This window comes from Drosophila mauritiana, chromosome 2L, assembly GCF_004382145.1.
Source record: "Drosophila mauritiana strain mau12 chromosome 2L, ASM438214v1, whole genome shotgun sequence".
NCBI lineage: Eukaryota > Metazoa > Arthropoda > Insecta > Diptera > Drosophilidae > Drosophila > Drosophila mauritiana.
The window spans coordinates 14480716-14506299 of record NC_046667.1 but is presented as its reverse complement, the minus strand read 5'-3'; the positions used below and the strand labels follow the sequence as shown (position 1 = coordinate 14506299).

General features: G+C 39.9%; 2 protein-coding genes across 5 annotated transcripts; one reads left to right on the top strand and one right to left on the bottom strand.

The window, feature by feature from the left end:
- Positions 1 to 1937: 1937 nt before the first annotated feature.
- LOC117150204 (sodium-dependent nutrient amino acid transporter 1) lies at positions 1938 to 8729 on the top strand. Of its 4 annotated transcripts, none has more exons than XM_033316997.1 (7): positions 1938 to 2383; positions 4557 to 4655; positions 4717 to 5020; positions 6663 to 6930; positions 7224 to 7965; positions 8024 to 8300; positions 8356 to 8729. In XM_033316997.1, exons 2-7 carry the CDS (start codon positions 4572 to 4574, stop codon positions 8598 to 8600), a joined length of 1920 nt encoding a protein of 639 aa, XP_033172888.1. In that variant the 5' UTR covers positions 1938 to 2383; positions 4557 to 4571; the 3' UTR covers positions 8601 to 8729. The 4 variants fall into 4 exon arrangements, with proteins under 4 accessions (XP_033172888.1, XP_033172886.1, XP_033172889.1 ...); XM_033316995.1 differs by having other exon boundaries at positions 4553 to 4655; XM_033316998.1 differs by lacking the exon at positions 6663 to 6930 and adding an exon at positions 5474 to 5720 and having other exon boundaries at positions 4553 to 4655.
- A 1253-nt stretch (positions 8730 to 9982) lies between these two features.
- LOC117150562 lies at positions 9983 to 11250 on the bottom strand. Its single transcript, XM_033317513.1, has 2 exons — positions 11165 to 11250; positions 9983 to 11086 (listed from the first exon to the last, which is right to left on the bottom strand). Exons 1-2 carry the CDS (start codon positions 11226 to 11228, stop codon positions 10524 to 10526), a joined length of 627 nt encoding a protein of 208 aa, XP_033173404.1. The 5' UTR covers positions 11229 to 11250; the 3' UTR covers positions 9983 to 10523.
- Between the last annotated feature and the right edge of the window lie 14334 nt (positions 11251 to 25584).

Below are 25584 nucleotides of genomic sequence, written 5' to 3'. Positions count from 1 at the left end.
ATTCTGCAGCTCCTCACAAAAGTTGCCGCAGTAATAAAGGAGATTACCGTGCACATAACATGTGAGTAGCCGGAGTCGAGTCCGAGATAGAGAGGGATTGGGCAAGGTCTGAAATGATTTCTGGCCTGGCCACAAAAGCCAAGGGATCCTTTGAGGCGGTCAGGACATGGATATACTGGACTCTGCAGCTTCTCCCGGCAAAAGAAAGTTGTATAGTTGAAGCGGCACACTCATAGAATAAGCATTCAGAAGTGCGGAAAAATTTTGAGCTACATTTTCTTATGTTCTCCTTTTTTTCTACTAAACGTTGACCACAATGGCGGTCCAAAAGAATCTATTTGAAAAAAATGATATTATGTTTCATCATAGTTCGTAGTCATTTTTTCCAGTCTTGACTTGCCGCACTCCGCTCCATATTTTGACTAATTTCAGTAATATATTCAGTATGACAAATGTTCGCTTTTAAATTTGATTATATTTATTTACAACGTACATTCGGATAAATTCATTTTAAAGCCATCTTTAAATCCCACCAGCTTGGCTATGTACAACTTTACCTCATTTTGACACCAACCTTTACCGGCTCTGCAATATTTAAAGTAAAGTTGGAGTAAAATTGCAATCTGTAAGTTTTTCGGTCTCAGCCACCGTCATTTAATTTGAAAGAGCAACAACAGCAAGCGCATCAGCAACTAAGCCGAAGAGTTAAAAATTTCTTAGCCAAGAGTTTTGCTTAGTTTTTAATTGCAATCAAAAAGTTGTGTACCAGGGAGCGTTGGAGGGAGCTCACACATAGGGAGGTCCATTTGGCTACGCTCTGGGAAGTGGACAGTTTGGCCAGTCGGTCCAGTTTTGTCACCCCAAGGTCCCAGTCATAATGACAAAAGCCGAGACCCACTGAAATGGATGAACCCTGAATGTTGCATTCGAGAAGGGCGTCGAGAAAATCCGTGGTGGTGGCTTGGAGTGGACCGCAAAATGGCCATGCAACCAATTCTCTAGCATAAAACAAGGCAAGTCCATACCCCCAAACTCGTTGTCCTTGCCCAAAGTCTCGGTCTCCAGCACATCGGCAAAATGCTCCGTGCAGACTTAATGATTTTTGGCTTAAAGTTTTACCAGTTAGCAGTATTTTTGCAAGTAGTTAACATTTTATGAGACAAACCACCCCACACAACACTTACTCGGACCAAATGCCCTGGGGTCTTTGTTTTATGCATTTTCCAGCTAGCCCACGAAGAACTCACTCGCTCTCCGGCGCTCTTCCTATCTTATGGGGGAAATCAACGGCGGAGCTAGACCAATTCTAAGACCAAGACCAAGATGATGACGACACACAAAAACGAAGCGAAACTTGATAAAAACTTTTATCATAACAATTTGTGTTGTTTTGCTTAGCTACCGCTCCTCGTGCTCCGGCTGCCCAAAATAAGAACAATGGGTCTATGTGTGTATTTGGTGTGCGTAATGAGAAAAGTGTAAGTGCATAGCTCAGGGCTGTTAGACGGCTACAGTTCGTCGCTTAAAGCATTTAATTTTAGATCTAGCTGGATTTTATTCCAGCAAAAATACTAAAATGTACCATGTTCAAACTTAATTAAAGTATATAAACCAAACTAAGAATTGATCTTTCTTCAGATAAGGCTTATTAATGGAGAATAATTTAAATTTTATAAACAGTCCAAATATACGTAAGCATATTCTTATTTACATATTTTAGATAAGATCAAGTAACTATAACCGTAGTTAGCTAGGTTACCAACCAATTTGGGGAAGATCAGTCGTCATAGACACCAACCCAATCAGCATCAAACTGTAGGTTGAGCTTTCACCTATATTGCTGGCAGTAACGATGGCTCGAACGACGACGGCTCTAGATTCAAGTTCACAATAAAACCATCGAAACCTTGCCCTGGCTCATTCAGTTGGCTGCTGGCGTTCGGCTTGGCTTTTTGGCTATTTGACTCACGCGATCGGGAAACGCGTTTCGCGGCAAAGGCTCTTGCAATAATAACGGGTTTCTCGGATGCGACACTCTCGGCTCGGAAGCTTTTCTAAAATAGCCAAAAACGTGTGTGCCAATCAGTTAAGCCCTACAGTTCCCAAAACAATAACATTAAAGCCAATATAACTTTTAACATTTTCAAAACTCATAGCCTTGGCTTGGGCAAAGAGTTTTAATTCAACAAAACTTCAGCCGGTTCAAAGCTGTTTTAGCCGCCTGGCACTGGTACCTTACCAACATTAACAACCACTACCGACAACAACACCTGCAAATCAGCATAAGCCCAATTGTCGCAAAGTGAATTGAGTCGAAGTGAAGGTGTAATTACAACTAGTGTACAAAGAATATCGAGTTTAAGAAGTGGCTAAAATAAACCGGGTAAGTCTCCATAAAATCAGCTCAAGGAAGCAGAGATCAAATTAAGCTGCACCAGGCGTGTCCTTGAGATTGCAAGTTTTATACACAGCTTAAAATTAAGAAGCCATCTGACGGATTAATAGGCTATTGCATTTTAAATTTTTATTGTTTAATAATGTGCTGCATCTTAAGTCCATTACATCCTTGTGCATTTCGATTCATTCAGTATGGTTTGACCTCTTCTACCGCTACCACTAAGCCAATAATGACGGGAATGACGTATACGCAACGTGGGTAACAAAATCATAACACTGAATGCGTGCATATTAAATAGTGGTTCGCCTATCGATCGTTATCATCCGTTTGTTTTGGTACTGAGAGCAACAAGTTGCCCATAAAAAAACACGTTTTTGCATGCTAATGCCCAGACGGTAGCCGATTGAAGTGTTTGGGATCCAAACTAAGCAAATTTGAATGCGTTTTATTGTACCATTCATTTGAATATAGATAGGTGTAAAACTGTTTGCAATGCAGGAAAATAATAACAAATACATCAAATGAATTGGTAGCTTTAGTAGAGGAAAATAACCGAAACGTTTGCTATTTATGCAAGCATTTCATTTCCTTAAAGCTTTTTAACTTGTCTTTAAACTCATAATATAAGATGTAACCAGATATAACTGCTTCTGACCAATCACGGATCTCTGAAATTAATGACGTCACGTTCCATTCTCTACATTTTATTCCAAGAACAAAAATAAAAGATAAAAAATAGAGTTCTGATGTTCAGATGGTCTGACTCATAGCTCGGGGAAATCACTTTTTTCGCGACGCCGAGAACTGAATATTTTTAAGCAGAATTCAAAACCAGTTTTATAATGAGACCAACATAAATAAAAAATGCAAATGCTTTATTGCGGATTTGGACGTCAATCAAACATATTTGTTTCAGGTTCTCAATGAGTCTTGTTTAAAAATAATTGAAAGTAGAGGAGTAAAGGGTTTCTGACCCCCACTAATTAGCTGATTTTAATTGATATTTGATGATCAATGTATATTTTATGCAAAAATTGGCTTAGTAACATTTTTGCTTGTTTTAATGGTGCAATAACTTGTAATTTATCGTTGTGGCCACAAGCTGATATTTTAAACTAATATGTACACTTGCTTGCCATAATGTTAATCAATCTTAAAAGTCATCGGAACTATTTAATAATTTGAAAATGTTATATTTTCTTAGTTTCTTTTACTTAATCAAAACAAAAGTTTATATTGACATTCTGTAAGAAATCGCTATAGAACTCAACAATTCCGACAAATGTATGAGACAATAGAATGAATTTTATTTAACATGCCAAATTTCAATCAAAAAACGTGCTCCTTTACGGCAAATTAATAATTGTAAATTAATGCAAACAATACGTGTCAATATTTTTCCAACAGTCAACCGGTTCGTCAAGTCAACCATACTCATATTTTGTGTGCATACAAATGCATATAAATTTATACACATATATCATTATATCACTCACGGTTTAGCAGTTTTATCTCTCACACCAATTAACAGTTGATGCCGTAAATGCAACAAGGTGTAAATTGCTTAAGTGATTCGGTAAATAAAGGACTTTATCTTTAGTTCGCTCACATAATTGTTCAAGCCAATAAATAAATATTTATTTATTAAACGTAATTTTTTTTAGCAAATTTAAGCACTGGGTTGATTACTTCCGATAAATAGCAACTAAACTTAATTGCAACATTAAACTAATAGGTATCAACTTAGAATCTCTAAATTACCCAATATGATATATAATTTTATTGAAGAAAATTATTTTTAAAAGCTGCACGCAAATCATAAGTAAAGCAGAGTAATTAATGTTATCTTAAGGTGAGAAATGTTTAATCTCTTTTACAATTTGTAAACTTTCCAGAATATTAACTTTTTAAATCTCTTATCATGGCCAGACAAGTGCCATATTTCAGTATCTAAAGGGCAATGCAGCGAATCTTTCTTTGTATCTTATTAACCATCTAAGTTTATCTGGCTCGTGACAGTGACATCATATCTTATCTACAAGATCAGTGGGTTAGTCTGATTGTCAGTTATACAGCTTCAACAAAGAACATCCCAAATACGATCTAGCTTAGTTTTAGTCCACAACTCGATGCTAACGGAACGAATAATTTCAGTTAGATTTCCACCGGCAATATGGATACGACGCAAAGGAACCACCAAAATCTAGCCTTCGTGGGCGACGACGGACGCAGTACGGCCAGCACAGTGGAGATTTCGGTAGGCTTTCCGTGAAACGTTTGGAACATAATCCACGACCCAACTAATCGTCGTTCTATAGACCAACAGTCCAGCACTGCGAGACAATTCCGATGACCAGGAGGCAGCCAAAGTGCCAGAGGAGCGTGCCACCTGGGGCAAGGGCGTGGAGTTCCTGATGTCCTGCATCGCCATGTCCGTGGGTCTGGGAAACGTGTGGCGATTCCCCTTCACTGCCCTCGATAATGGCGGTGGCGCCTTCCTCATACCATATCTCATTGTCCTGTTCCTGATTGGCAAACCGATTTACTATCTGGAAATGGTAATTGGCCAGTTTTCCAGTCGCGGCTCGGTTAAAGTGTTCGATTTGTGCCCGGCGATGAAAGGTAAGCGTCCCAGATTTCATTGAAGTCAGTTCGAAGATGTCATACTCTTGTGGGGATAGAACATTTTTCAGACTAATTAAAAGTATAGAAGGAAATAAGCTATTTAAAGCAACCTTTTTAAAGACAAAGCAACCTTTAACCTTTAAAATTGGTTAAATATACTTTTTGAATATTATAATTTAGAGTTGTAATTTATGTACATCTGTGATCCGTATAATACAGTTTTTTGAACAAATATTTAATATTCCATATGTACCTCCATTTGATCAAAATCTATTTAGTCCAATCAGAAAACATTTTTCATTTTCTGGAAAATGATCTCAAAATTCTTTTTTGAATATTAAACTACCCCATTTAACCAAGAGCATGACAATAGCGAACTGCAGAATCTACATCGTCATTCTGTTCATCAACTCGCCCGCTCGTGTCCCAAATACGCGACCACATCTATAGGTGTCGGAATCGGCCAGGTGATATCTATATCCCTGGTGACCACCTACTATGTGGCCATAATGGGCATAACCCTGCGCTATCTGTACGAATCGTTCCGGTCGCCGTTGCCCTGGTCTGAGTGCCGACCGGAATGGGAATCCTTCTGCGTGGCGTCCAGTCTGGGTAACACCTCCCAGCTGGCCAGTCCCATGGACATGGATAGTTTGCCCCAGCGGCAGCCAGTGGCATCCGCGGAGTTGTATTTTCTGTAAGTGGTTTGTTCTCTCTCCCTGTGGTTGTTGCCCTCCGATTGCCTGTGTCATTGTGGATTGGTTGGTGGTGTTGCAGTGGCATGTTTTTCGATGGTGTTACGGGTATGTGTGGGTGACTGTGCACTGTGGGTAATCTTATCGCGGCTCGGAACTCGAAATCACAACGGCATACTCAAGTTTATGGCCCGGCCGACAAAGGCGCGGAATGTCCGCTTTATTACGCGACTAATTGAATGAGTGCCCGCATCCCTCTGGCGACAATTATGGCACCCATTGCCATCAATTGTGCTGCAGTGGCTCTGCAATAGACCGATGCGATTGCAACAGCCAAACAGAAAGTGATACCATCCACTGGCAGTTCAATTGACAGCCATCACCATCGTCAATATCTGCATCCAATTTCAGATTGAATAACTCAATAACAACAATGTATGGCCGTGACCCAAACTTGAAATATTATAAACACGCAATATGATACAATTGTGCGTTCTTTGAACTCTCTCAGAAATCACGATCCTAGCATAAATACTTGCACTATATTTTAAAAACGAAATATAAACTGAAAAGATCTTTTCATTTTAAATAAGATCTTCTAAAATAGACGAATGTTCTAACATTTAAATGTTTTATCTAATTTTCAAGACGTAACACTTTCATTATTTACTAAGCTAATCGTTAGGACATTTGAGTATATAATCCCTTTTGTTAGTAACGTTATTTAAAATTATGTTAAAGAAATTACTGATTTCTTCTCTGAGCTATGACAGAGAACCCTTGCCAACGGCTTCTCACTAACCAATTTATGTCTTAAGCTTCCTTTTTCTAATCATCCAACCATCATCCCAGATTCCTAATGCATCCAAAACTCTCTTCTATCCCATTTGATTTGTGTTTAAACTCTTTCTTTTCGTAACTCGTTTGTAATCGAATGGATTAAGGTGTTGGAGCTGGCCAGGCTTTCCAGGTGTTTATGCTCAGCACTTACTATGCCGCCCTGGTAGCGATAATTGGCCGATATTTCATTGAATCATTTCGCAACCCATTGCCCTGGTCCACATGCCGTGCGGAATGGGGTATCCACTGCATTAACTCAGCCCCCGATGCGAGTAATTGGTCTCGAGTGGAAAGCGATGATCAGCGCCCGCAAAATAACACAATGAAATCACAAAACGATCGGGTCATCACCAGTTCGGAATGGTACTTTGTGTAAGTTGGAAGTGTCGGGGACAATACTGTTAAGAAATTCACAAATTGACTATTTATATGACTAATATCGTCTTGGAAGTTTTAAAATGTTATTCTAGGAATCACTTTTCAAAAACATTTATTAAAAAGTTCATATATATTGATGGTCATTTGGCAAACTTCCTTCCAGTATTGAATGATAGTCGCATGCAAATATTAATTAGTTATTAATTGCTTTGTTTAACTTTTAGTACTTGGTGGTGGTCCATATTTAATGATATTTGTGCTAATTAAAATCTATCCGTTTCCTGTAGTAAGGAAGTGCTGCACGAGAAACCAAATATCGAGGAAGGAATCGGCCTACCAAACTGGGAGTTGGTCATTGGACTTTTTATCGCCTGGTCCTGTGTTTTTTTCATTATTCGTCGCGGAGTGAAGAGTTCGGGAAAGGCATCCTACTTCCTGGCCCTTTTTCCGTACGTCATCATGGGTGTTCTTTTGGTGCGAGCTGTAACCCTGCCGGGATCGATAGATGGTATATACTACTTCATAAAGCCGCAATGGGGAAAGATTTTGGACCCGAAGGTGTGGTACGCTGCTGTAACCCAGTGTTTCTACTCCCTGTCCGTTTGTTTCGGCAACATCATCATGTACTCCTCGTTCAACAAGTTCGGCCACAATGTACATAGGGATGCGACAATTGTAACGGGTCTGGACACTATGACCTCCTTGTTGGCTGGATTCACGATATTCGGTATCCTCGGCCATCTGGCCCACGAAATCGGAACTGATGACATCGGTTCAGTGGTAAAGGGCGGTGCCGGATTGGCCTTCATCTCATATCCCGATGCCATTGCCAAGTTCAAAAATCTGCCACAGATCTTCTCAGTGCTGTTCTTCCTGATGCTCTTCGTGTTGGGCATAGGATCGAACATAGCCATGACCTCCTGCTCGGTTACCGCCATTCGGGATCGGTTTCCCAACTTTGGGCAGTGGCAGTGCTCGCTGCTCATCGCTGTAGTCAGCTTCTTTATTGGATTAATGTATATAACACCGGTAAGAATTAAATACCTGCACATTTCGAAAATATTCTCAATTTGTTTGTGTATCTTAGGGCGGTCAATATATGCTGACTCTTGTGGACTTTTTCGGCGCCTCAATGATTGCTTTGGTACTGGGAATCGCCGAGCTGTACACCATTGGATGGATTTATGGAACAGATCGCCTGTGCAAGGACATTGAGTTCATGCTGGGTCGCAAAGTGGGCCTGTACTGGAGGCTCTGCTGGAGCATCATTACCCCGCTGATCATGACAGTTATTCTGATCTATTTCTATGCGACCTACCAACCTCTAACATACAACAATATCGTCTATCCAAATTGGGCTTACTGTTAGTACTGATTATTCATTGAAGATACTCATAATTAATACCCCTTTATTTATAGCAATTGGCTGGCTAATAACGGCCTTCGGTATTCTTCAGCTGCCCATTTGGATGATCGTGGCCATTGTTCGAGATCCAGGTCAGACTTTGGGTGCGAAAATCCGTGGAGCCTTTACTCCGAAGAAGAATTGGGGACCCAGTGACCCTTTGCTTCGGGAACAGTATCACAAGGAAATCGAGAACGAGTTGACCCCGAAACGTGGTCAGGGAATTTGGGCTGCCATCAAGCAAAACATCTTTGGTTGATCCAACATCAGTGAGAACAAACTTACCACCACCGCTCATGTAAATAATCTTATTTTAAGAGAAAAAAAATTTTAAAAGATCTTGTATAAATCTTAAGTCTGCCAATAAACTTGATAAGTATGTAGCAAATGTTTGTGGTGTCATAATTGGCCTTTTATTCTTTTTTTTTATTCCAATAAGTTAAACAGTAGTTACCTTTCTTATCACCTTGATTAACTTCTAACCCAGCTAAGGCGCATTTTGCTCTATCCCAAAAAGTAGGGATTTAAACACCATTAAATAACCTCGCCTCGCTCAACTTCCCTTTGACCCCACAAATTGACCGCAACATTTGACAATTTTCGGCATTTGGCAAATCCGCCGCAAAAATTGTGGTCCGGGAAAGAGATAGAGCAAATCAAGAGAAATGTTATGTACTTTGTCTTTGTTACTGTTCCAAATCAAACAAAGGCAGCAAAGGCAACCGGAGGCAACCAATTCACAAAAGCAGACGACGGTCACTGTCATTGTCAGCGAATCACAGTGGTTGAATAGTTAACATTTGATTACAATAAATAGATATTAAAACATAAAGCGGGTATTTGCCATAATGAAGTGTTTCCTTTAGGGTTAAAGATTAATAATTATTCTATGTATATTATACATAGAATCTTTTTTTTGGCTACGACTTCTTGTTCCACTGTGCGATGTGACTTCTCTTTTACTAACCAGAATGGGCGGGCAGGTCGCCGACGAGGCATCTTAGAGATAATTGCTTTGATAAGGCTTCGCGTTCGGTCGAAAAAAGGAGCCCGGGGCTGTCCGAAAAAAACATTTTTTATAAATGTCGCCAAATATTTACATGTCGCAGCTTTGGGAAGCCGCCCAGCCGATTTTTTTCTCAGGCTACCTTTGTCTATTTCCACCAAGATTCACCCTGGCCCGCATTGGCCTGCGGCTTGACTTTGCCAACTGACCGGGCGCAGTGGCTTCCTGGCCGGCGATGGCGATTCCGGATGGCGGTGGCCACCGTCGCGTTTCTGGAAACCGCATAAAAGTCATTGTCACAGCAAATGGATTAATTTTCGCGGCACGCTGACATATATACCTCTCTTTCGCGCTCAGTCTTTAGCACCCACTCTGACCGTTTGTTTTTCCGACTCTTTTTTCGTACCGCTTACTGTTTGGGTATATGCGGTATCTTATACCGGTGGACAATACCTCTTGTTTTTTATGTGTAATTTATTTTATTTTTACTTGGAGTGTCAAACAGCCATTATCCATACGTAATATTAATGTATAAGTAATTTCTTGTATTTTATTACTTTACATTACATTTTACATTGCATTTTCCATTACTTCAGTTTTCTTATTTCGCAAAAAAAGGTATCTTTAAGAATGGGTATTAAATAGTCGTAGGACAATAATTTTTTTGGTATATAGAAAAATTAAAAAGCCTGTTCTGTGGTCGAGCAGGTCGCCGGCGTGGGCGTGGGTGTGGGGTGTGGCATTTACCGCAACAATAATTACGTTTTGGGTGGGGTTTTCAGATCCTGATGCTGGCACGGAAGTGTATAATGTTGCTAAGTAGTTGCGGTTATTTGTTGTTGTTGGGTGACATTTTTTGTTCGCTTTGCCTCATAATGCTGTTGTTGTTTCGTGTTCCGTAATTATCCTGAGAGGCAACAGGAGGTTTATTTCCCGCTATAAATGCTCCATAATTAAGTTTTCGTTTTTCGTTGCTCTTAAAAACAAGAAAATAAGTAATATTCCTATTCTTTTCTTTCTTTGTCTTTATTATATGCAATGGTGTTGTTCGAGAAATACAAGTGATTAGTTACAGTCCGGGCCGCCCAAGGGGCATTACTTGACGAAATAAAACAATATATTAATAATATATTCACATGCCAGCTGAGATTAATTTTAATATATTAAATAAATAGTTTATCCTTTCCCTTTCCCCCATCCTATAATTTGGGAAATTATACTCTTTTTTGTGGTCAGATTAGACCCTATCACTACCACTTTTTTCTTTTTAACGGTATTTCTACGTGTTTTAGTACTCAATTGTGCACTTAGTGTTGTAGTGCTACTGTATCCTTCGCTAGAATACTCTACAGTAGTTTCCTCCGGATATGTTGCCGTGGTTTCCAGATCTGGTATTTCAATAACAATCGTAAAAGTCTCTGGAGTAGTAACTGATAATAAATCGGTCGATGTAACCAGTGAAGGAGTTGGCGAGAGCTTTGGAGGCTTCGTTGTTTTCAGCTTTTTTCTCCTTTCACTTTCTTTATATTTCATCAACATCCTATCTATCATTTGAAGTATCTTGGATGATTCGTTTACCTTCTTTTTTGGGACGGCAATGCAAGTGCTTTCGCACTCGGATCGATAATCAAATCCGCTTCGACAAGTCAGTCTGCGCAGGCAAATTCCAACCGCTGGGTTATGAAACCATTTTATTTTTCCTAGTTTGCAATCGATAACGAAACGCTTTTTGCAATGGCCTAAAAAAGGTGTAAAGCTCTATTAAAATATTTTACTTTGTCGGTAGCTATGTATTTTATATAATAGCTTCAACTTACTAGGATCGAGTTTTTCCGCATCGACAACCATCAGCAAACGCAGAATTATTAACACTAGGAACATGTCAGCAATCAAAACTGTTCCAAGAAGATGTGCCAATCCACAAATGAAAATAAAAATTCTATAAGTGTTTCCCGTCCAAATGCAATTAGTTAAGCCAATTCCCGACCAAGTCGAAACGATTTCCGAATATCTTTCTTTGCCACAGTCGCCCTATCTTGCTTAGTTGCGATCCGAGGGCTGACATGTTGCCAATCAGACCGAGTGCCAAAAACTTGGGCAAACTGCAGGCCAAAACTACTATTCGCAGAATGGTACATAGGGCGGTAGTATCGCAGACTCAAAACGGAGTGCTATTTAACTAAAAGCTAAAAAGCACCGACAGAAGCCAGTCGGCAAACTAGAATTCCCCTTCGCCAGAGACCGTTTTTCTTGCCTATGCTCACAAATGCATCTGTCTTGCCCAAAAACCCGCAGACATGCAGGGAAAAGGGAGATGCAGGATCCAAAAACTAATCACCACTTAGGGATGGCATAGAAAGATGAATGCTGTTCAGTTATTCAATTTAAGCTGTAAAGATTCTTTACGGAGATATGGACACTAATATCAGCATAATCTTCAAAGCTAACAATTTTTTGATTAGCTACGGTAAGTCCAGAAAATTAATTCAAATATATTTCGAAATTTTAAATTTCGAATTCTTTAGTTTTCCTACATCCTTTCCTGTATACATTTAATTTACCCAGCAAACTCGGTTACTTGCAATCACGCTCACATCTCCAACTCATTCGCACTCCACCTCGCAGATAACGTGGACAAAAAAAAATAGCCCAGGCAAAAGAAAACCAGCATAGAAATAGACCAAAGGATAGGAGAGCGAAAAAAGGAGACTGGAAGAAATTCGGTGTGTTCTTTGGAGATTTGGCAAGTAAAGTTGCTCGCTCATGCGAAGAGCCGCAAATGTGTGCAATGGGCACAAGTTGCGAGGTGGGCCGGAGGAAGACATCCTTTTTCCCTGTTTTCTGACTTTTTCAAATGCTCTCTTTGCCAGTTTCGGGTGAAAATTTCTACGTAATTTCGCGAATAAAAAAAGGTGGAAAATGTTTGGTGTTTAGAGTAACTGACAGGTGCATAGCGTTTGGGTGTGTGTGTGTCCGGTGGGCGGAAGTGGGAAATGTGTGGGTGTGTTTGTTTTGTGGCCGGCACATGGCGATGAAACATATGGGCGGGTGGCGAAAATCGGATGAGGATACAGAAAAATAAAGTAATTGAATTTTCATAGTGCTCAGAGCACACAAAACTTGCAGCCTCGGTTGTTGTTTGCATTGTGCACGGCACTTGCTACTTTTAATGCGTGGGTTGTCTTCTTGCAACACCTAAAGGCTTTGATAAAACTATGCAAGTAAACTAATTTCGATTGCGGAAGCCATTGTACAATCAAAATGTATATTTTATATAAATAAAGTTCTAGTCAAGGACAGAGCATGTTGAACAAAATTAAGCGCTGGTAAGCAAATTTATTTCTTTGTTTTTACTCTTATGCATGGTAAACTGATTGAAGTGACATTTAAGCAGCTTTTGTCTACGAGATTAACCAACTTATAATTACGTAACAAACAGCAGGGATCCGGTAAAAATGATGGTTTTAATGGTCTGATAAATGTCATTCACGTGATTATTGACATTTACGTTTTTCTTTGTTTTTTTGGTGACCCCAGCCGGGCAAAATGACAATCTAGCGGTAATGCCGTTGGTGTGGTAGAAATTCGCGGGCCTACCAAGAAGCCGCAGCGTTTGTGGTCCACCACAAGCGGATGTGCGGCCTTTGGCCAAAATGCCAATAGCCATTTCCCTCCGCACACGTATACCATTTATACATTCCCTCGCCACGCAGGATGTGCGTTAAACTGGGGTAAATGTTTATAAATAGGCTGCGGTAGCCGTCGAAATTTAACAGTGATAGCAGCTCCATTCGGTGGTGCATAAACCACTTCTGGCAGTGGCGAGGATCTCGTGGTTTAGTGTTCATTTATTCCAAATTGTTTGGCTTTAGTTACACATAGTTTTCATATGTTCTCTTATTCGCATACCACTTAAAAGTTAATTTTTCGAACTTTGCAACTTGTTAAGGTAAAGTGCACTTTCAAAAAATTTTAATGTAAAATATTATAATTTTAGATAAAGTGACATTGACTGTAAGATCAACTTTATCATATATTCACAGAATGGATATGAGTTCCCTCTAAACATTTACTAAGAGTCCCTATATAGTTTCTATATCAAGGATTATAATATAAATAGAATAATTTGTATATATTCAAATATTCTCTGAGCTGCCGGCTTGCTTCCAAATTGGGCACCAATCTACGCAATCAGAAACTTCGCCGAAATAAACATTTTACAACAAAACTAAACCAATCCAATGGCGACCACATTGAAACAAATAATGGGGCCAACAACAAACGGCAACTGGTTATAACTGCAACATCTGTTTGAACAAATAAGCAAAACACGGAAATGTATTTCGCTGCTTTCCGCACCACGCCCATTTTGAAATTGGTCTCGAATTTCAGGAGCCAGACCTTAAAGCACACTTTTTTTTCTAAAAAGCACAAACCAATTTAAAATACATTTTTTTGTTCTATATTAAGTCTGCAGTATCTCAACTGTAGTCAATTAACCCACAAAGTTATTTTTGCTTTAAGTGTTGTTCTTTATTTTTTCAATCAAAATAAAAGTCTACTATTTTTTCTCACCCAATCCAATTTAAGCACATTCATTTTTTAATATTTGAACCCATTGAACGTTTATTTGTTCAGAGACGGAAATCTCATTTAGGTTGTAATAACAAAATGCCACGCGAAAATCAATTAAATTCATTTCCCATTAAAATTGTCCATTGCACGCCAAAGACCCTCATCCTCCAGTGGGCGGCGGAACTGGTTCAGCAGCCCAGCTCATTTGGCATCTGTTGCCACCGTTGTCATTTTGGTCGCAATTCACGTGTCTCCGCCACTGAAACTTCCCGATCCCCTTCGCCATCCACCCTACCATGTTGTTTTACATTTCCGGTAATAAATATACGTTTGACAAAATAATAGAGAAAGCTGGGGAACAGTCAGAGATGGCACACAGGTGGCACTTGGCAATTTGCCCAAAATTTTTGCGGGGCGTGGGAAATTGGAATTTGGAAATTCGCTCGCTAGGTGAGAAACTTTGCGGCATTTGATTTCCTGCAATAAATTAATTATTGCTTTGAGTCGTGACGATTGCCTTTAAACAGTAAAACGTATGCGGCGTACAATATTTGACCGTAAAGGTGCTCTATAAGCTCTGATAAAATGATAAATATTAAACTATAGGTACCTATATTTTAAATTAATACGTTCGAAAGAAATAAATAGGTAGTGACCCCAATGAGTTACCAACTAAGTTTGCAAATTATTATAGTTTCACACATCCTCTTGTCATTTAACTGACATCGCGACTGAACAATGGGACAATGCGTGGCCGATGTGAAACGGGCGTGGGAATAGGATGTAAAGGGTGAACACTAGGGAAAGGCGAAGGGCAGGAGACCGGAGGCACACACCTGAGAAGGAGTCAGGAGTCATAACCATGACCAAAGTCACACGACATGAAACTCACACACACATGCAGCTAGGTCCACATCCGGTGACATCCGGTACTTCCTGTTCTGCACACTCCGCATGTCTCCGTCGCACTCACTGAGCAAGGATGCTGGGCCGCAGCGTTCCTGCGGCCTTGTCACACGTTATCCTGCCCACCAACTACTCTCTCGTGAATGCAGCAGTCGAACACCAACCATCTCACTTTACTAGGAACCTAGAGTCTAGGCTGCTTATGCAGTTTGGGATGCCCTAACATCCGATAGGTTTAATTAATTTGACATCGGAGAATTTTTTGTACGCAATAACATTAAGTTTTTTGTCTAAGCTTGCCAGTCAGTTTTATAGTAACTAATGGGAGTTAAAAGAATAATATTCTACATTTTTATAATACAAATATATGTATCATATAACAAAGGCAACTATCTTATTGGATATATATATTGGTTTTGATTAAATGTTCCTAGCCTTACGAATAGAGTGTATGATATGAGACTTGTTAAGTGCGATTTGATATTTACGGCTTACTTCTTGAAGTTAGCTGCTGGAGTCGCTCTTCGTCTCCTGTCTGTCATGCATCCGTTTGCAGGACGCACGGAATAATTCCATTTGTGTGTGCGGGCCCCTTTCCCGATGTGCTGGTCCTGGCATCCTTTGGTCCTGGGTATGCGTGCTTTCAACGGGCGTGGGCGGTGATGATCCCAGTTGCACTGTTTCCCCCGCCCGCCCAACTGGCTGACTGCCTGGCTGGCTGGCTGACTTATTCCACTTCCCTCCTGGGATCCTGGAATCCTGGGATCCGAGCCACTGCAGCCCTGGATCTCTCACGCTTGATGTAGTTGGTGGTTTACTACTAATTTGCAACCACATCGTTTGTTTTGTGTGAGCAGCCCCACTCCTCCGCCAGCCAGAGTCCTTTGTGTGTGACAGGAGCTCCAATTCAGCCCTTCTTCCCCTGCTGCGACACGTCTGGTGCATTAATTCTTGCATCACAATAGCAGCATGAGAGGATGGCTCCTCTGCCTCGCACACTTTCTGTCAGCTTGCTTTGTTATAAATGGTCCTCGTCCTAGTTCCCTCACTGGCTGTAGTCCAGAAGTCGTCTTTTCGGTATTTTCGCCGCTTATCAGTCCAAACTGCATATTTTGTGGTGCCATTGACATGGCCAACAGCGAAATTTTCTGGAGAAAATATACGCAAAGCGAGTTATTTGTCATATTTTGGGATCTCTGTAATTATGAATACATTGTACGGTGCAGAAACTGTTCATAATCTTGTAAGAATATAACTTACTATCTATTTCACCCATCAAAGAAAAAGTCTGTAAGTTGGTACCGGAAACTGAGTTCTGTAAAAGAAAATTTTTTTTTTCGTGCTTCCTGAGCCTAAGAACACATGAAGTACCTTCGTTTGCATTGAATAAATTTTGGTCTTCCAAACAATAAGTGGCGGTGCTTCAATGTTATTTTCCAATGGTTCATAAATTGGCATTAAAAAGTATTTAGCATGTTAACAAGGCAACTAAAGAGCTTGAAGGTATGCATTCAACATTGGTCACATGTCACATTCAGAAATAATAAAATGAAAAATTGACAGAAGCCAGAATTCATACGTGAAAGCCAAGACACAACATAAACATAAATATAAGCACATACTCCACAGGAACATGTGTATGATATAGAAATTGCCTTTATAATCGGATTACGATTTTGATATGGGCACAACGGTGAAATAACAGTACACGGGAAAAGCTTAAATTTATTTTCCTGCGCAATCAATATAAAATATATGTACTAAGCACATGCAGTATTAACATCCTTGAAATTCCGTAGCCTTGTTTTAAATTTGTTATGTCTTTTCGACGGTTCGTTATTTATTAAAAAGCACGATTTATGTCAATCAGCGAAATAGAGTCAATAACAAATTTTATAACTGACTTACTAGCTGAGACTGGCATTATTTAATGCAAAATAAAAATTAGTTTATTCAAATTCAAGTGAGAGTGGTAGTAATAGCAATATATAAGGGTCATGGTTCAAGCAATTCAACTTCAGTGAAACAACAAGAAAATCGCGAAAGAACTAGTCCAATCCCGTCTATTTGTCTTTATTCATCTTCTGCATCAACGCGCTAATATAAAAGCCGGAATCGTCCTTCCCACTCCTTTGAAACAACAAGCCATTCAATCTCCCAAACGCCCCAAATGCGCCGAATGCATTATTCATGCTTCAGTTATTTGATTATTAGAAATTTATTGATAACCGTTTCTCTTACAAGGATTTATGATTGCTGCATTAAGAAAATTTAATGGATTCAATTACTTTCATTGGTTTCTGATTCTGAAATAAGTAGCTTTAAGAGTTTTAGGTCCTAACTTTTGAATGAATAGTTTTGAGCTCAGTTTAGTTAACAACTAGTTTAAGGCTTCTTGTAATTGAACGCTTCAACGTAATTCCTTTGTTCAACCCTTACTTCATTTGTATTATCCTTTCATCCCCCATTCAAACTAATTAAATATTTTCTTTCATTTTCAGCATTTGCCTTCAATTACATTGAAATGTCACTCCTACCTTCATTCCTACATTCTGAGAAAATTAACAAATTGAGCTGCATAAGGTAAGACAGAAAGGATGGTTGTGTAGAGTCAAGATGGAGCTGACTGAACGAATTAAATAGGCATGGTTTGGCTATCATCGGTGCATCGGACACGAAACACAATTTTTGCCCTAATTATATTATTCTTAAATATTAATACTTGAATTATGCAAATTAGAAAGAAAAGGTCGCATAAATCAGTTTTGAATGATAGAACACGTTACATAACCCGTTAAATTCAATTTTTTCTTTTTTCGAAAGAAACAATCTTATAAAATAATTAAAAATGGAAACAAGAGCCTGAAATGTGTTTTAATAATTTAAGATGTTCTTAAAAAGCCTCCGGAGCTTTTTTGTAATAATGTAGGGCTCTCGTTTATTCGAATCAGCTGGATCAGAGCACTTTAATGCACAATTGCCCCGGCTTAACCTATGAAAGCCCCACTACCCATTCCAACCCATCCCCTTCCTTCCGCCCATGTCCCGATGTCCACATATGTGGGTTTTGTCTTGCTGTTCCTGTTGTTCTTGTCGCCGTTGTTGTTGTCGTCTAGTCACGTCTGCTGTTGACAAGCGTCTGTTGTGCACAGTACACCCCATATTGAATGTCCTCTGGCCTCCTTCCCGGGACATCTCCTTAGCACTCCCTCCGGCTCCTCCTGGCCATCAAACTCCCACCAGCCCCAGGCTGCACTGCATGGCGCATTTTGCGACGCCATTGTCCTGCTGGAGGTACTATTTTTGTGTCGCACAATTTACTGCACTTCCTGGCCCGGGCAAACAGCAAAAAACATCGTACACCAGAGCCAGAAGGAGCCGATGGGAAGGGGTAGCAGACCTGGGAAGGTGGAGAAAGGACGCGAGCATTGTCTCGATAATTACCCATGTCCCCTGGTGTGGCGCCGGCGACTCCCGACTGCTGACCCTTGGCCCCGTTTACTATCTATCAACAACTTCTCGAACAAAAGTTGGGCACGTACGCCGCAGACGGAGTGACAGGCTGCGAGGAGGTGCCAGCAAAAACCCAGTCTTTCCCTATAATCGAGAATCGGCCAACGTATTCTTCACCAAGAACTTGTCAAAAATACATTCACTTTGGCCACTTCAAACCGCTTAAAGAGAGTACCCGGCTGAGATTCGAAAATGTTGGAAGACTCAAGGGTTGCGACATCTCGAGTACTTGTCCTTTAAATTGGAAATAAAGGTTGAAATCGTTCGCAGCAGTGTTTGAGATTGAAAAGCATTTAACGTTTTCGGACATTAAAGTACAGACAACTCCTGTGATCCCTAACCATCCTATGAGATATAATCTCCTTAATGATACGCATAAATATGCGCCGATATTGGTTCGGCTTGTATTTGCCTATTTATTTGCATATTCCTCGGTTTAATATATTATAAATAAATTATCTTAATCATTATAATTTAATATTTCGAAATGTGCGCTTTAAATCTTTCAAACAATATTAATTGGTATTATGCAGCATATTTGCAAGCAAAATTGTGACCTAATGGGAATTGAATATGACAGACCCAGGAGCTTGGCTCCGGCACCCACATTGGAAGTAAATACACCCACGCACACGGTAGGAACAGAAACTGACGTGCCGCAACCATAAACATAAATCTCTGGCATTTAGCTCGGGCTAAAATAAAATCAGGCAGCACACAAGCCCACTAACCGTCTAAACGTTACGGATTGTGTTTGAGGGCTGGGAAAACCTCTGATGACGGAACCCGGCACGATATTCAATTGTTTTTGCAGCCGGAGAATTTAATTTGACACGTACTTTTAATGTGGGGCTCTGTGCCCTCGGCACTCGCTGGCTAATACCAGGACACGAGTTTGAGGACCCAGGAGCGAGCATCCAGGACACAGGACCCAGAGCACTGAATCCAGTACCAGCGGCCCACTGACACACATGTGCGTGGTGGGGTAGTCACAAATTGAATTTAGATACAATTTCCTGTGACTGCGTGACTCCGAGCCTAAGCCGTCCAGGTTTCATTCGAATCGACGCTCTATTCGGCGCCATTTTCCATGGCAATTAAAAAAAATTGCTGCCCCTCCTGATCGTTGGGCGGTATTGGGAAAATTTGCTGTCGCCAAACAATAAATAAGCAATTTATATGCACAAATGCATTTATCGAGCGTGAAAAGATGCCATGAATGAACGGTTCGCGCATTGAGAGCTGAGGGCAGGAGGATCAATATTGTTGAACCTTTAAAGAGTAGAACAATTTTTATATTATTTACTACATGTTCGCTCCGTGGCCAGCTGGCGCTATTAATTATATTTGCAACTTCGTAAAGAAAAAAGTTCAGAAAAAATGGTCAACAACCATTTTTGCAACCGAATTTATAATAATAAAAGAGGTTTGAATTCGATGATTAATGCATATAAAATGCCCTTTTTTAATGCCAATTCTACATTTCGATAAAAATGAATTTAGAAATATAGTTAAAATTTAAATGTAGTGTACGTATTAACAAAGCGAAACACATGTTTAATTTAAACCAAACTGTTTACTACATCCTCACAAATAATCAAAGTTATCAAGCACCTGTAAGGGTATACACAACTCTTGTAAAATATCAAATATACCCAGTTTTTGTATCGCACAGTTTTTCTTACATGCCCACCAAAAAACACTCGTCCTTTATTCATTTTTTGCTCAGCGACAACCATTCAATATTTGCCTAAAAAATTTACGAGGCGGAGGACCCGCGTGCATTGCGTGAATAATTCTCTCACTGAGTGGTCGTTGAGTCGCCAACGTGCCCACGCCAGGTCCTTTCCCATTTCGCAAATATGATGGCAAAAAAATACCGGCGTGGCTCCACAAATTGCCCTCAAAGGGAGCAGTCCTAGATGGTGGAAGGGGAAAATGAATGCAAAAGTAAAGGGACCTGTTAATGAAAATATTATTCTGCATTCTGTGTTTTTTTTTGTTTGTTCTTTCAGGGTGAGGTGAGAAAAACTAGTTTTGAAATGCATTTGCACTGTACTGAATGAAAACCTACTTGATAGCAATTGGCTGCCACATATGACTAGATTTTATTCACCATGCTTTGGTATGAGTGCCCCATTTTGTCGGCCAATCTAACAGGCGGAGCTGAAAAGTGAAATAATAGATTTCTTAATAAAACGTTGGGAGCTGCGTGGGATTGTAGAAAATCAGCAAGTTAAATATTAGTTTTTGTTTTGCCTCTGGATTATTTTTGTCTTGCTGATGGTGGACCATCTGTTCCGCTGCTCCACGATGCAAAATTAATCACGGTCGGCACTTTCGAGTTGTTTGGACAGCAGCATTATGACAAACGGCGACGGCAGATGGCACCAGCATGCATGTCATGCAAATTATGAAACTTTTATGCCCGTTTCCGAACACACTCACGTTCAACTAGTCGTATGCGTGATATTATTGAAAGCAGTCCGGAAACAAACCAACTAATGAAGAGTAACAAGTTCAAGTTGCGTTCTTTTGCGCGCTGTCTTGCTTCTTTGCTGGTTTCATTTTTCAAACTTGTCAAATAAGTTTTATTGCTTATGATAAACAAACAATGCGATTGCATTCAGAGAAACCCCAAGCCGAAATATTTATTTCGGCAACGTAACCCGAGACACCAAAAAAGTTGCTGTACTTTCACTTTCAATACCCCCACTATCATCCCCTTAAGAGAAAGTTTTAATTTTCCGAACACGTTTTGGTCAAATGAAAATAGCAGCCATCTGTATGCCTGTTCTTGTATCTTCTTGTGTACCCAACAAGGGTATATAAACTATTGTGTCGTACGAAAAATAATATATTTGTTTAAGTCTTGGAGTTTTACGCCCACGAAAAGTTTACAACATATATGATATAACATCTATAATAGGTCCATGAAAGCTAGAGAGTTATACATTTTACCGATTTTACTTTCACAGTACTTTTGCAGCCGCACCTAAAAGCTGCACTGCGTCCACTTGCTTCTAAACAAGTAGTTTATTTGGTAGAGAGTGTTAGATGGTTGGGTGGAGAAAAAAGTTCCAACTAGTCTCTCCAGTTTCAATTTCGGGGGTATCGAATTTGCAGGACATCAGCCCCTCACTGCTGCCAGGCTCACTCGTCCGAATTGTCTGTGCAAACATATGGAATAGAATTGGAGAATCGGATACGTGGAATTGCGACCAGCACCCCCACCTAAACATCCCCTTTACCATCGCATTAATACGTACAGAGCGCACGACTTCACCTTCCTTCTTCCGGAGAATTTTTTGGGGGTCATCCCAGCGGATGGTTAAAGTGTCCGAAACGATTTAGTGGCTGCTCCCTGCTTCGGAGGTTATGTGTTTCCTGCGTGAAGTACTCACTGGGAATAATGGAGTGTCTTGGCCAGGAATTGCTCTTGTTTCGGGGTGAAAGTGTCGCTTGAGAGCTCACCAAAGTGATTGGACCTATGTAAACAATTGAGTGTCAAGACTTTTCTGGGATAGGCTGCATATAATTGGATTTTTTACAAATATGATTAAAACACGCGTTTGACGATAAATCAGAGTTAGGAGATATAGTTAGGAATGCTTCCGGAGATCACCACTTGACCGAAGCCCATGCATTCAATTAGTTATATATTTCATATATACCACAATATAATATCTGCACGACCAATGGGCACTGAAAAAAATTTAGCAATTTGCATTTCGCTGGGCAACAGCGGCGACCGCTTTCAAAAACAAACACATCCGCGCCTGGGTAAACATTTAGATGGAGAACGCCCAAAGTTCCGGTGTTTCCCCTGGCAGGTGTATTTGTGGATGTGTGCGCCGTTGTGTACAGAACGCAATATGCTCAACATGTTGGCAAACTTTCACAACTGTTAGTGTAAATATTGCATGCAACAAAACGATGCCTTAAAATAACAAAGCACCTACGCCGAACGAAGACCGCAATGGTTACAAGGACGGGAAGTGGGTTTCGAGAGGGGCTGAGTGCCGCAGGATGGTCGATGAGTTTGGAAATTCATGCAAAATATTAACAATAATTGGTTATTTTTACTACTACTACTGGAAACTAGTAGCTTATATAATATTTTATACAGAAAGGGATTTCTTACAAATTTTGAAAAGGTTGATGAACGTTGAAATCCATCCTAAATACATACAACTTACGTTTTATTTTAATCTTTGAAATCTAATCTTGCCACAGCGACTCGTGTTTTATTCTCGGATATTTAGTTGGCCACATGACGTCTTTGCTAATCACATAGCGTGGTCATGTCCAGGGGAAGGGATATAGGGCAATCGATGTGGAAACTGCAGCAATAATCGGTTCTTTGTTGCAATATCAATATCATTTAAATTCAAATGTTTGGAAGAGAGGCAAGCTTAGGTACACTGAAGCAATTATTGTGTGATTTATCAAAATGTTTATAAGCCAAGAGTGAGAAAGCGGATATATGAAGTTCTTACCTCTTAAGCGTTATTATACTTTAAAAATACATATTTTCTTCTTCCGCTTTAATCACGGCCGATATTTTTTAGTGCAGAGAAAAGTTTAGCATGGACTTCAATTGGCAACGGGTTTCTCCTTCTCAATTTTCTTTCACAATTTTTTGTTTTGTATTTTTTTTTACCGATGCAAAATGCTTTCAAAGTCGAGAATGGTAGGGGAAATGGAAATGGTATGGCCCGGCATATTAGTAAAAGAACCAAGTTGGCAAAAACGGCGTGCCTGTGTGTGTCTGTGGAAAATTGAAAATGCTTTTTAACAGAACGAAGTCGCAGGACTGCGTCCGCCTGTAAGTCCAGAGCCGAGTTCAGAAACAGTTTTTACTCTGAGCCCAAATTCATACCCTCTCTCTAACCCCTTCGTGACCCCACCCAATTCAGATTTGATGCATTTGCATTTGCACCTGTGCCCGAAACATACACAGAGCCAACCGGTTTGTAAGCTTAAGTGCCATTACATGCAATCGAGTCGAGTTTGAGTATAGTTTTCTCCTCTTCACTCCGTTTTTGCTCACTCTGTCCAATCAGTGATACCAACTGTAGCCATGGCTTACAAAATGTCCTATGATATGAATCTACCGTTGCCGATTCATCAGATTTCATATTTGCTAAATGGCAATAAAAGGTTGTTGATTTCAACAGAAATTAGTATTATTAGCACTAAGTGTTAATTGGTTCAATTGATCAAAAAAGATAAGAATTATACATATTTATTACGCAAAAGAAAAAATTTCACTTTGTAAAGGGCTAGAGCCAATGGCACCACTACAGTTTACTGAGTTTACGGGACCAGTACGGAACCAGTACGGGACCAGTACGGAACCAGTTCGGCACCAATCTGTGTACTTTCTTTCTTCAGATTTCTTTTGCAAGCAGTCCACTTTTGCGACAATCTATAACAAATGTTTTTGCAATGTTTTTTTTAATCTGTCCTCATTATCATCAAATACTGAATCAGCTATTGAGATTTTATATATATCCAGTATTATCTTCTCTCTTGCACGTTTACTCGCAGAAGAGCACCAAAGCGTTAATTACTAAAAAAGTGCGCAAAAGTGCACTTGAAAATTACATTCAAATTAACAAGAATTGAATTACCTACAACATAGTATATATATTATAGTGAAGTTAGGTGTTAGTTAGTTCATGTTTAAATCTCTAGTTAAACATTACTTTCATACACCTCTCGCTCATACACCTAAAAGCACAATTTACAACACTCAAATACAGAGACAGGCACAAGAAATTCAACAATTCAAAATCACAAACACATAGTACAAACTAGTCTCTTTCGATCCTATTATCACTTGTTTAATAAAAACGTTTCTTTGTTTATTTTTTATTAATTTAAAAGTGATTGTGTTGTTTGTAAACAAGCGTTTGTGCGCACGGCACTCCGAACAGCTATTTTAAACAGCTGATATCTTAACCGTGCGGGATTTTTTTTTAATTTCTGGTACGCAACACTAAAGTCTAATCTTATACTAACATAATGGCATAATCAAAACTTAGTATTAGGGACTTTTCAAAAATGGCTTTTTGGCCACAAAAAGGTACCATTCAGCCTATAGTGCATAGCTCAAACCGGCACTCCGAGTCCTGGCGCAAAGTAAACTTCATCAGACAATTTGTTGGGCGGTTGTCTAGAGGCACTTTCTGCTGCTTTATGAAAGTATCGCTTGTAAGTGGCTAGATTATGAGCTGACAAAGTTGTGACAGCATCGAGTGACTGCAGGTAAATATTAGGGCAGATGGCCACCAGTTGGCCGGTCTACTTGTTAAAAGAATCCTAATAGCTTACTATATATATTTGGTTAATGCTTAAGTATGTTTAATGCTCCTGACTGAAATTCTATAGTTTTACGCAGTTTTGTTTTACATAAGTTGTTAAATCAAGAAACAAGTTAATTTTCATTTAAATTGCTCTGGATATCGAAGCCCAAATTAAAATTTTAGCACTTTCCGTCTGTATCTGCGAACTACATATTCCCTGGCCCAAATCAGACGGCATTAGGAGTAGGTGTTGGGGTAACCCCATGTAACCTGTAACATGACTGAATAAACACAATTTCCTCCTGTTTTGCCGCTCCGTTCGTATGTCAACAATTCAATTCATCAAGCGAAAGTTTCACCTGAAAGGGGAGAGATATTTTCCTACTGCAAAACCCAGATAGAGAATCGTTTCGTTACTTTCCTTTCTCTATTTTCTTTAACTAAAACCCCCTTGAGAGTTTTTCTTTATTTGATCATCTTAGCTGCCACTTGCAGCTCACACAGACAGACAAACACTCGGCGGCAGGACGAAGGAAGTCGACCTCCTGACATCCTTGACTTGCTGCCTCCCATAGACTTTTACTTTTGGCTTTGGCAAACATGTGGAGGTTGCATGAGGGCGTGTGCGGGTGTGTGAGGCACAAAAAGTTTGCCAACTTATATTGAAAAATGTTGTTAACACGCAAAAGTTTTTTGCAACGTTTACTCAGCCCCAAAAACAACAATACCTACCTACAACAGCAGCACGAGCAGAAACAAAATAAAGCTAAACAAGTGGAATTCAATAACTGGACACAGAGTGCAAACAAAATATCCCAAAAAGCAGCTCAGCCCATGTTAAAGTGCTCGGAAAGATGGCCCGAACAGGAGATGAGCCAAGTCTGGGGCCTGATTTGAATAGAATTAGAATGTTTTCCCTACCTGAGACGTGT

Excerpts from the sequence above, each read along its gene's own strand:
- LOC117150204 (XM_033316997.1), top strand. The coding sequence starts at position 4,572 with ATGGATACGACGCAAAGGAACCACCAAAATCTAGCCTTCGTGGGCGAC. Across the intron at positions 4,656-4,716 it reads CCAGCACAGTGGAGATTTCG|ACCAACAGTCCAGCACTGCG; the intron begins GTAGGCTTTCCG and ends GTCGTTCTATAG. Across the intron at positions 7,966-8,023 it reads GATTAATGTATATAACACCG|GGCGGTCAATATATGCTGAC; the intron begins GTAAGAATTAAA and ends TGTGTATCTTAG.
- LOC117150562 (XM_033317513.1), bottom strand. The coding sequence starts at position 11,228 with ATGTTCCTAGTGTTAATAATTCTGCGTTTGCTGATGGTTGTCGATGCG. Across the intron at positions 11,087-11,164 it reads TGCGGAAAAACTCGATCCTA|GCCATTGCAAAAAGCGTTTC; the intron begins GTAAGTTGAAGC and ends CACCTTTTTTAG.